Source organism: Fopius arisanus, unplaced genomic scaffold (assembly GCF_000806365.1).
Source record: "Fopius arisanus strain USDA-PBARC FA_bdor unplaced genomic scaffold, ASM80636v1 scaffold00023, whole genome shotgun sequence".
Taxonomy (NCBI): domain Eukaryota; kingdom Metazoa; phylum Arthropoda; class Insecta; order Hymenoptera; family Braconidae; genus Fopius; species Fopius arisanus.
Window position 1 is genome coordinate 100200 of NW_011887762.1, and position 11954 is coordinate 112153.

The window sequence follows — 11954 nt, forward strand, 5'->3', positions numbered from 1 at the left end:
TCGAAAATCACATTTCGTCTCGATACGCCCCGGTGTCCACCCTACCAATTTCCCGGAGAGCAAACGAGTCGAGCTTCCGGCCTGCATCACATTAAACTTTTAAACGAACAGTCGGTTTATGTACTCCGAGAAAGCACCAGCCAAATTTTCAAACCACCACCTCATAATCCTCTGATTGACATTCTACCAATCATCTCGTTCATTCAAGCATGAGCAGAGGGAGAACTTTATTTCATGACAAATATACTGTTATTTGGACTAATTGTTTTTCGCGAATTGAATTATTACTAAATTAAAGTATAAACCATATAACAACCATGTTGTTCTAGAAGATAAAGATAATAATGAGATAATTATTTTGTATATGTTCTTAAATAGAGTCTCAAGATTTCGCATTTTATATAAATTACTGATTATCTTGAGAAATACATTTCCAGTAATTGCTTGATACTAATCATTATTTGAACAGGCAGTTCAAAGTTATAATTAACAAATTATTTTTTAGAGTCATATAATTGTGGTAATGAAAATCCAATGAGGAATTGAATATTTAAGAAAAAGGTTCGATCATCTGTATATGTATATAAAATATATAATATGCGTCAATTCCACATGTTTTTGTAATTTATAAAGAATATATAAAATATATACAACTATATATTTTATATATTTCTGACGTATAAATTTAAATTAAACAAATTTAGGGTATTTTTCAAATATATTTAAAAATATAAAGTTTTCTGTACAGATTTTTTTGTTAGGGAGTATCAAATTCAATTTATCATGGGTTTATCCCGAATTCAATGTTATTAATCGAATTATATCCAAAGTTCAAGGGCCATTGGGGAAGTGCCTAGCACCCTGGATAAATTCGTTGGTCCAATGTGTTGGAACATTCAAATTGACTGTTAATTGGAATATTGTTACAGATTGGTGTTTGTATCATGAGTGTGAAGAACCTTAAATATCAACGTGACAAAGAGTTAATTGTCTTCAACAACCCTTCAACTTTCTATCTAATTACAACGCCGTTGAGATGACAATTATCGATTATTGGAATTATTTTGTCAGTATGACGTAGAACACAGTAAATTCATTTTCCTCCCAAGGAATCGTATATTCTGCAGGAATAGAACCATTATTTTTTTGGTTTTCATTTAGTCTGAAGAGACCGTAAAATTCGATTTCTACCTAGAATCTGTTACCAATTTCCTTCTATCATTGCCAATCACTGAAATTAATTGAATTAAAAAAATAGAATAAATAAAACATGAAGATTAAAAAATACTTGATAACAAACGTTAAACTCATAAAAGTGAAATCCAAATAAAAAAGTGAAAAGAATGGAAAATGCAGTTTAAAAATCTCTATTAAACAATCAGAACCTGCGGGAATCCCAGTCTTAAAAATCAACACATTAAAATAAACTGAAAAATTGAACTTAATGGTCGTTTTCTCACCTGACAGATAATACCTGTTGGATTGCTGAATGGCAACAAAATTAGTTGGAGGCGAAAAGGAATTGGAACGATTGATCCTCATCCTCACGAAAGTATCATTGTCCTACGTCTGTTGATATAATAACTGAGCACAATGAAATTTAATCCATGTCTATGTGCTGGATGTATACTCTATATGTACAGTGTCGTACAAAAGGTGTGAGCTACGGAACTAAGCTGATTAGCTGAAACCACCCTTCTGGTCTTTTACCCCCTCCGGGCACTTGTTCTCCCTCGTGCTTCACCATAGCAAAACCACCGTACATTCAACCTTCTTCATAGTATTAACCTGCTGTAGACAAAATTACGTCATTTTGTGCTTCACAAAACTTTATTGAATTAATTCTCAATTTTATATAATTCTCGAGGAAAATAAAATGGAATTCATTATTATTCGTTTCGGGAAAAAACAATATTGTATTTACCACTCGGATTGAAAATTAAAAGCATTTGTACACAAAGGAAAAATCAATGAAATAAAAATGAAATTGTTCTACCAGAAAAAATCAGAAATATGTATAAATATAAAATGAAATATACTTTTATGATCGGACCATTTATAAAAAAAAGATTGACGAATTTTTTTCTGGATTCTAAAATCTGAGAGTTATGATTTGTATTTGGATAAAAAATGGAAGGGAAAAGCCATCGCTTCAGCTTTCACATATTTCTTTTTAACATTTTCTCTTAAAAATGTCTGAATAATAAAAAGAAATTCTACGCGTGTATTTTACTCTATTTACTCGTATGGATTTTGCAAAGTCGATACGGTGGTGATGAGAAATAGAATGAGTCGATTTTATATTTGTAATATGATAAATTTCAGGGAAAAGGTCAAAGGGTAATAAATCGACTTGTTCCTCTGTCGAGTTTCAGAGAAATAACTCGCAATCTAAAAGAGATACCGAACTTTTCGTTAAAAGCTTCTTTATAGAATGGAATAAGAGTTACAAAAAGGATTTTTTCAGAAATTTACGTATTTCTCATAAATGCAGAGATATTCTTGAAAACTTTGCTATCACCTAAATCGACTTGTCACCTTTTATCTCTTTGTTACTGATTTATACTCTACCTATACAAAGAAGCGTTCACAGCATAAAAAGGGAGAGAACAAGCAATCATAAGTCATGTCCATTGTGACATTTTGAGGTGAGCAATCATGATTCACAGGAATCAACCCTTCCGGATTCCGTCAATTCAAATTTGGAATAATCCAATTAAAATTTCATTCATTCCGTGCTCTTTGAAGAATTAGTTGAATATTTTCTAATCAATCTTGCTACATCATGTGATGTTCATAGAATGACACGATTTTTAATTTATTTACTTGAAATTAACTACAATGACAAATATTTAATGATAATTCCATCTTGATATGCCAATTTTTTTATCATTATTATTCCTATGGATATTGTATTTTTTAGTGATAAATAAATGACATAGTTTTGAATTGATGATGGATGGTGATGAGGAATTAATTTATAGAGCACAGTTATTTGTAATTATTGCTAATTGCCCCTGGGAACATATCATACTCCTATTATCTCTTGTAATTTCCATTTATCGAACATGGGGTATGTGTGCGATTCAATTATAGTTTCCCTGTTCTCGAACCGGTAATATATCCATTACTTATAAACAGCTTGTTATTGCTATGAAATAATGTGCAACTTTCATGAAGTCCACTGACAAAAAAACGTATGTAGCTTCACTAATGAATGAACAACTGAACAAATCTTGATTTCACTTGCGAAGATGTCTCTAGTCGTAGAAATGTAAAGCCGCGAATTTATAGGTCCCTGATGGTTAGATCTTGGGGGTTGCATCCCGGCACTTTTTGGTATTTCCTATAGTCTCGTTTGACTTTGTTTTTTGTATTTTATTTTTCTATATAAACCACCCCCAGGAGTGTGCCCTTGAGTTGTATAAGGCAGACGCTTGATGTTATTTCTCTGCCAAGAAAACTCAACACGATGCAATGCATACCGATTTTATTTTCTGTCAGTAAACCTGAATAATGTAAAAACTATGTATCCATAAAAAACTGGAATTCTAATCTGTGAGAATTGATAGAATGTGCACCTTCTGGAAGGGGATCGGCTTATTCATGCGGTGACGATCACATTTCAAATTTTTTAATTGAATATATAATGGAGTAATGTTTAGTTTCTTTGATGCAATCATTGACCTAGCCCACGGCTGAGCGTATTTCCAGTTTTTCCTCGAGTTTTATATGAAGTCTCCGTATCAATAAATCTTTCTGCTGCTGTGTAAATATTAAATATTAAGTAATTTCTCAGCTTTCTGTGGAATTCGGATATGTTAACGATCGCAATATAATCTATATACTCTAACGTATGTTTTATATACAACTTATATAGAAAGATATGTATTTCTCAAATGCAGGAATGTTGGAGTGAAACGAGTACCCATTAAAAATTATTCCATTCTTAATTTTTAATAATTTTGAAAGAATTAAAAAATATTCAATGATTATAATATACTGATAATTAATGAAATGAGAAATGTTAACTCTAAATAATTTATTACTTAATTTATTATTTATTACATTCATCCATTCTGTTGCCAAGTGGAAAACTAGGATTAGTGCATTTTTTACTACGTAAAATGAATAATACACAGAGATGAACAGAGATGTGCATTCATTACTTTTGAATATGAAGATGCCCATATCACTCTGTAGTCCCCAATATTTTCTGAAGGTATGCTGAAGGTGAAGGTGTCAGGGCCTTCAGTGTTTTTTAAAGTTAGATGATTTTTGGTATACGTCGGTGCATTGAGGCATGTATCTGAACACGACACATGGACGCCCCTACGTATACATATGTTAACTACCAACTAATATAGATACGTCCTGCATTTCGACGTGTTATGCAAATTCCAACGTATATCCCTCTCAGAGTCCCTACCACATTCACCGTACGATGGGATTTGGAATATTACATACATAACATCCATACATTTGTGAGAGAGGATGCCTATAGCTGAAGATACGCATGATACATGAACACACATTTATCCTGTGTACAAGTTTACGTACGTTATGTGTAGTCGGTGATGGGTGAAACGCATAATACAGTCTGGCAACTTGAGGATGAGGCACGTAATGTAAATAACAGGTGACACGAGGAGCCAGACATTTGCTATACGCATGCGGATCCTTCGCTTCAGTAAATCGAGACTCGACGACTTCGATATTCTGGGCATCTTCTTCTATTTTCTCTTTGGTTTTTTTATGGAGACAGCGACTGCTGCATTCGAGCTTTCTTCCGAGGACTCACTTCGATTTTACAGTTAAATGTACTCATTCGTGTATTCACGTATTTATTATAACCTGCCAGAGGCTCTCACTAAAGAAGAATATAGTTCTCTATATTTTTTAGTTGTTACTTGGTTTTACACTGTGGGAAAATTGCACTGGAAGTTTCATGTTGATCGTCTTCAATTCACCGATAGAATTTGTTATTAAAAATGTTGAAAATTCAGGTGATGATTTCTCAGAATTCTCTATATATCGAAATTGAATTAGATTTCATGATCACGATGAGTTTGAAAATTGAAGCTGGCATTGAACAATCAATGATTGTTTGACAGGAAAAATATATGTTTTTATGACTTTCAAGATGAAAATGAAAAGTTTAGTGATCTTTTTTTATTTTTCATTGAATTCATACTCGTATGATTGCGAACTCAGTCACTGACGTACCAAGAAATTTCCAACAATACAGAATATATTCCCATTATTCATCTTTCTTACGCTCTTTATGGTAATTTTCCCCCATTTAGCGCCAGAAAAATCTCTGGAAAATATAATTTTCATCGAAAATTTCGATGCAATTTAAAAATTTAATCACATTTTTAGTTTTCATGGTAGTAATAATCATGTCCGCAATGAAACGCAGAATCAGGTAGAGGAAAAATCATGGGTAACGGAAAAGGATAAAAGTCGAATTTCCGCGGTTTGATGGCTTTACCCAGTTTTATTTTTCTTTTATGAATTTTGTGCAGAAATCGATATATTTATAAATTCCACATATTTATCCTTGATTTACCGAAAAGGTCCAATGGGAATTTACGGCTTCCGCACCTCTTGTCATACTGTTCCCCGCATTTCTGTATTTATTCGCGTAAAATCCATTTTCTTATTTAAAAAACGCACATAACATTCCAGCACGAAATTCAGTTTTCGAAATTTTAGGTTCGAAAAAAAAATGTGACGATACCGTAAATTTTCTGGAGCAAATGATAAACTTTACTGAAATATTTTGTCAGCCTACGATTCCATGACTAATCACGCACTTTTTCAGTATTTTTCACTCCATGGTGAATCTAAATTCCACATGCCATACGGCACGTAATCATTTTGGAGTTTAATTTAATGTATTGTACACTTTAAGAAAATACCGCGTACTGTTTACTTTATAATCAATAGAGCCTGGTTATTTTAACATCGAACAATAGACCAAACAGCGCTGATAATGGATCGCGTCACGAATCACCTTGAACACCACTATAAAAAACCAAAGTTATGGCTAAAAGAGTTTTATAGTAATTCACAATGTGGAAACCACCATTTCTATTAGTGTTTCTCAATTTGTTTGTTCCCGATCTAATTATAGCTGGAGATCTATCTGATAATAAACGTTTAACGGATATTGTGGGCACGACTAAAGGTCCAGTTCGAGGAGAAATATTGACAACTGTCCCATCAAACGTCTACTATGCTTCCTTCAGTGGAATACCATATGGTAAACCTCCTGTCAAAGATCTCCGATTTAAGGTGATTACCAGTTAAAATTGGACCTGAATGATTTTTTAATGACGAATCCTAATTCATTCAGCCTCCAGTGGCAGTCGACAATTGGGAAGAAACATTTGAAGCTGTAGAACAAACGAAACCTTGTCCACAGTTCAAAGGCCGGTTTTTTGGAGATGAAGACTGTTTATACCTCAATATTTATACTCCTAAAGTGAGAATTAATTAACATATTTGATTAAACATAGCTTTTGCACTATTGGAAAATTAGACTGACAATTTTAAGTGTTTCATAACCGTAAAGTGACATGAAGTTTCGTAAAATTCTTTGATGATTCAATTAATTTCGTGAGTATTCAAGTAATTCTCTGTTTTTCGCCAATTCATTTATACTTGATATTAAATTTTAACAGTAAGTCTCAAAACTGTAGCTTTCATCGACAAATCAATTATTATGTAACATGAAAAATCCAATAAAAAACATGAGAATTGCATACAAACTCATATAATCTAACATAAATTCTAATAGTGTACGTTAAAATCATAGTATAGAAAAATTTCGATGTTTGTTACCTTAAACGGTGCGAAGATGTTTTTTTCTGAAAGAATTCGCGGAAAAAAGAACAGTTGTAGATCAGTTATATTTAAGATTGGATCGTTTCGATCGCGATTTCATTCTATTCTCAGACAACGTTTAATTCGATTGACGGTGACTTACGAGCTGTGGTGGTATGGATTCATGGTGGAGCCTACATGCTAGGATCTGCCAGTCGTTCAGAATTTGGTCCAGATTTCTTCATCGAAGAGAATGTCGTGGTCGTATACTTAAATTATCGTCTAGGTGCCCTTGGTAAGTTCTTATTCCAAAAAAATTCACAAGTTTCTGTAATTCTTCTTTTTAGGGTTTTTATCATTAAATCACCCGAACGCCACTGGAAATGCCGCCCTCAAAGATCAAGTATTAGCTTTAAAGTGGGTCCAGCAGAATATCCGGAAATTCGGTGGTGATCCAACTCGAATCACAATATTCGGACATAGCTCTGCGGCTGTTCTGGTAGAACTTCATGCCATTTCCGACATGTCCAGAGGTACTTAAACTTCTGTCTAGCCAAATGTTTGTCACCATTTACGATCAAACGAAATTCTCGAAGCTGTAATCTCTTGCTTTTATTTGTTTTCGCAAAAGTAGAACATTTTTCGGTCTTAACAGCCCCGTGGAAAAATATTTCGGCGCTTAAAAAAATCAAGATGAGACCGATAAATTTCGTTGGAATCAATTCCATTTTCAAAAAAGCCTATAACGATTTTTCGTCCCAATTTCCTCGAAATAGCCTATCTGAAAAATTCCACAGAAATTAGACAAGATTTAGTTTTTCAATTTGACTAATTAAATAATTGAAAATGACATTTAAATCCACGTGAATGTATTTAGAAATTATTTTTCATTTCACAGTATAATATAATTTAATATATATATATTTTAATAAAAAAAATCATTGCATAATGTCTTCAACATTTTGTTGATGTTGAAGGATGTTGAGTCGCTTTTTTTATTATAAAAAATATGTTCATGTATAGGATTATACAACAGATCGATTTCTATGAGCGGTTCCTCGTTGAACCCTTGGGGATTGTCTTCAACATCTGTCGCGGTGCAACAGGCACAACTTCTTGGCTCCCAATTATCACTGAGTACTGATAGTACAGACGAATTATTGGAAGGACTATACCACGCCTCAGCTCAAGATATCGTTATGGCAACCCTAAAGTTAATGAGACTCCAAACCAGCTTTAATCTCCCGTTCACTCCAACTGTGGAAGATGAAGAAGTAACGAAGGATGGCTTCTTAACCGAATGCACATTTCACAAATATCAAAAAGGAGAATTCAATGATTTTCCGTATTTGATGGGTTTCACGAATGCGGAAGTGGCTGGTTATTTCCCGGGGAGAAATGGAAAATTTCCCGGAGTTGCGGCATTTGACAAGATAATCGAACGAGTGAAAACTATTGTTAATGAGTCGGAGGTTATTTTGCCGGATGTCCTCAAACGCTATCAGAATGGAAGAAATGAAAACCTGGATGATTGGGAGAATATCATTAATGAAGCGGTGAAAGTGAGAATATTTTCCAAATATTTTATAAGAAATAATAAGAAATTGGAAATGGTTAAAATGATAAAAAATTTAATTTATCCTGGAGATTTCTTTCAGGTAACTTCAGATGTTTGGTTCACCCTGGGAATCGATCAATCGCTAAAGTACAGAGCGAAAGGAACAGCTCCGGTTTATTACTATCGAAATTCATTCGCAGAACGAAACATTCCACATTTTTTGGATGGCGTAGAATTAGACGGTTGAAATCTATTCTGTTGGTTTCGATATCATTATGAAGTTCAATGTAATTATTTGGTATGATTGCAGGCGTAGGGCATACAGATGATCTTGCTCAAATCTTCTGGACTCCAACTTCGACTCAAGAAACGATTGATCCGATGAGTCCTCTCAGTCTCCAACGGAAGAAAATGGTTAGAATGTGGACAAATTTCGTTAAGTTCGGGTAAGAACTTCTCTGACAACCAGAATTATCTCACTGCAATCAATGATCACTTGAACATTTCGTGAGATTTTCCAATAACTTGACAAATTTTCCGGTTTATCTCTGTAGAAATCCTACACCAAGCGGAACTGCCGATCCCCTTTTAAACATCACGTGGATTCCTGCTAGTCTCGATGGAAATTATTTAGAAATTAATGCCAATTTAACAATGGGATATAGCCCGATCACTTCTCTAGTCAAAACATTGGAGACGGCCGCAATAAAGATGGAAGAAAAATTGAACGGTTGTTCAAGAGACTAACGCTGACGACTGAATCATTCAATGATAATTATTTTGTTGAATAATTTGCGAGAGTAACGAATGCAACAGTTGATCAAGCCTTTTTGATGAATCTTTCGTGAAAAATCGTTGAAAAAAATAGAAATAATTACCGGTAATCTTATTCCTCCCGTTAATCCCTGAGGAATATATCTATGAAGACTGTGTTAATATTTCAGATCGATCGGCTCAACCACTTCTGAGAAATCGCGCTCACCGATTTCGAAAATACCATTGTCGGAAAAACTTGTTGAAAGTTTCAGAAATAATTTACACAGTCTCATTTTTTAATCAACTGATTAGGTGTTGTCTATTCCAAGGCCATAAGATGGACCCTGTGCAGCATCAGCAGCTTCTAGTAGATCGAATTAATGTTATTAGTGATAAAAAAACATTATTTATGAATTAAAAACATTTCTAATACTTTGACATCTTCATACTGGTACTTTCTCTGACACTCTGAGTCATCCTTTCAAACATGGATATATCTCCGAAAATATTTAGGAGATCGTTTTGAAATTTGGAGAGAATATACTCAAATAGATGTACGTTTCGAAACTGCAAAAGCATCGGTTTTTATTAATTGTAATTGCGTAGAATCTTTGAAAGCATGCAGAGGCTGACATTTCATCTGGATACGGCGAAGAACACCATCATTATGATATCCTCACCATTACCTTTATGATCACCAACTTCTTTTCTTTACTGAAGCCTCTCTGAAATAAAAATGATTCTTTAAGAGGGGAGGAGACTCCTCCAGGTAAGCATCGCTGAAACTTTTAAAGTGAAAACATCCAATTAGGATGCAAAGAATGAAGTTAGAAATTCCTCGTATGAACAAGGTTCGACTTTTGTTTTTCTCCCTTATACCTTCTACAGAGAAAGGAGAAAGTCTGGTAAATTTTTTTGACTCTTCTGCACTTTTTCCCTCTTCATTTTTTTCCTCACCTTAGTTTGTTCGCGTGAGCTGACAGCGGCAAACTTTTCATTCGATCTGAAAGAGAGATGCGACCGGATGTACCTTGGTGGAAAAAGGACGAAGTGAATCAGTACTATCGGAGAGCTGGATATTCGACGTTAGTACGTAAGCAGAGCTGATAGTTTAGAGTTTGCTATCGTCTTACGGCTCCTTCCAACCTTTATGGTACCTTCTCCAACTACATCGGTGCACTGTTGTACTATACGTGATGTTGTAAAATGGAATCCTCGTGAGAACTAATTTGAAAGTAAAAGTTCTGATCGTATTTTTCTTTTGACGTTCTGTTTAAGAGTCATCCAATAAAGAAAGACCAGCAAACAAATGTTTTTCGTCAGTTGAAGAATCCTATCATCCTCGTCGCCATTCGATGTCAACGGGTAAAGAAATGGTATGTTCTATCGATTCTAATCAATTCCAATCAATTTCATTCCTCGATATCGAATGGGACAGGAAATATGGATTTCTTACGTGGACTTTAATTTTTAGACACTTCGCGTGTTCGATCCAAATGGCTTTATTCGATGAAATTTATCGCAGTTTCACATCGTTTAGTCAATCGAGGGAGGAAATTAATGATCTATCACCCATTGGATGTTTAATCCCATGTCATTATTTCCGTAGTTCTGACTCACTTGACAAAGGTATGAATTCGCGTACTCGTTATTGCGAACTCATTGCAAAGAGTTCGTGGGGTTTGGAATACCATATCCCATGTTGGATTGAATATAATCAAATTTATATGAATTATATATTATATAATTTATATACCCTCATGAGACAATGGACACACAGAAAGATGTTAGATTTCGATGATAATCTCGTACAGATCACTCAATCATACAAGTCTCATCTCATCCGACCCCCTAATATCACTGATTCAACTCGAGTGCTATGCCCACCGCTACCCCTCTGTAGATATTCAAATGATTAAATTTAATATCACTCACTCATCCTGTCAACAGTGTATTTATTTTTCCGCCTCCATTGTCCCATTCTCACTCTCCATTTTGGCTTACCATGTTTTTTCCAAGGGGCTTCTCATTGCTAATATAAATGAAATTATAATTTCCATTATATTTATTTACGGTAGGGTTGAACTATACATTTACTTTGTACACTAATACTTGAATTTTTCCCTAACGATCGCAATGTTAGTGCTGCACTATAATTTCTCTCTTAAATTTATTTCTGTGTAATAGCTTTCAAATAAAACGCCAGCGAGAAAAATATTATGAGAATTTCCGTTTCGAAATGAGGATTAGACCCTCCGAAGGGGTTAAATTTTCCATTGTCTCGAAAACACGTAGAAAAACGTTCTGAATGGACTGACAATAATGAAATTTCACCTGGACCAGTGGAAAATGAATGAGTATTAGCAGACGTACCCCGAGCAGTTGAATTGGATTCATATCGCACTGCGATACTAATAACTTACATTGAATAAATTGACGGGCAATGACGAGTGTAAATACGATTGTCCATCATATATCGAGGGATTCATGATGCAATGATACGACGCCGCAAGGCAACGAGCCACATGACACATCAGCCGCACAACTCGCTCACTCTCTCATCCTCTCGCGATTTCTCATACCGTCGATGTAATTCAATGTTGGAAATAGATACCGACAGCCACGAGTGAACACGATAGATCGACGCATCGATGCGTTATACGTACTAGTCATGAACCACAGGGACTCGGGACAATAATATCCGATACGGTCAAACAGTAGTTACGGTCGTTGCTCGCCGCGGGCTTTCCTAAAGGGGCGCGTCATCCACAGACAATTTGATGTTCAGCTTGGATTATAGAGATATGCG

At 34.7% G+C, this 11954-nt stretch overlaps 1 protein-coding gene across 1 annotated transcript; it reads left to right on the top strand.

Moving 5' to 3' along the window:
* Positions 1 to 6078: 6078 nt before the first annotated feature.
* On the top strand, positions 6079 to 9136 carry LOC105264556 (acetylcholinesterase-like). The gene is made up of 8 exons (XM_011301503.1): positions 6079 to 6300; positions 6362 to 6490; positions 6964 to 7126; positions 7179 to 7364; positions 7855 to 8393; positions 8490 to 8631; positions 8700 to 8835; positions 8944 to 9136. Exons 1-8 carry the CDS (start codon positions 6079 to 6081, stop codon positions 9134 to 9136), a joined length of 1710 nt encoding a protein of 569 aa, XP_011299805.1.
* Positions 9137 to 11954: the final 2818 nt, after the last annotated feature.

Bases quoted from the DNA above. Each gene is read 5' to 3' on its own strand.
- LOC105264556 (XM_011301503.1), top strand. From the start codon at position 6,079: ATGTGGAAACCACCATTTCTATTAGTGTTTCTCAATTTGTTTGTTCCC. The intron at 8,632-8,699 runs GTTGAAATCTAT...GTATGATTGCAG, and splicing joins GGATGGCGTAGAATTAGACG to GCGTAGGGCATACAGATGAT. The intron at 8,836-8,943 runs GTAAGAACTTCT...TTATCTCTGTAG, and splicing joins ACAAATTTCGTTAAGTTCGG to AAATCCTACACCAAGCGGAA.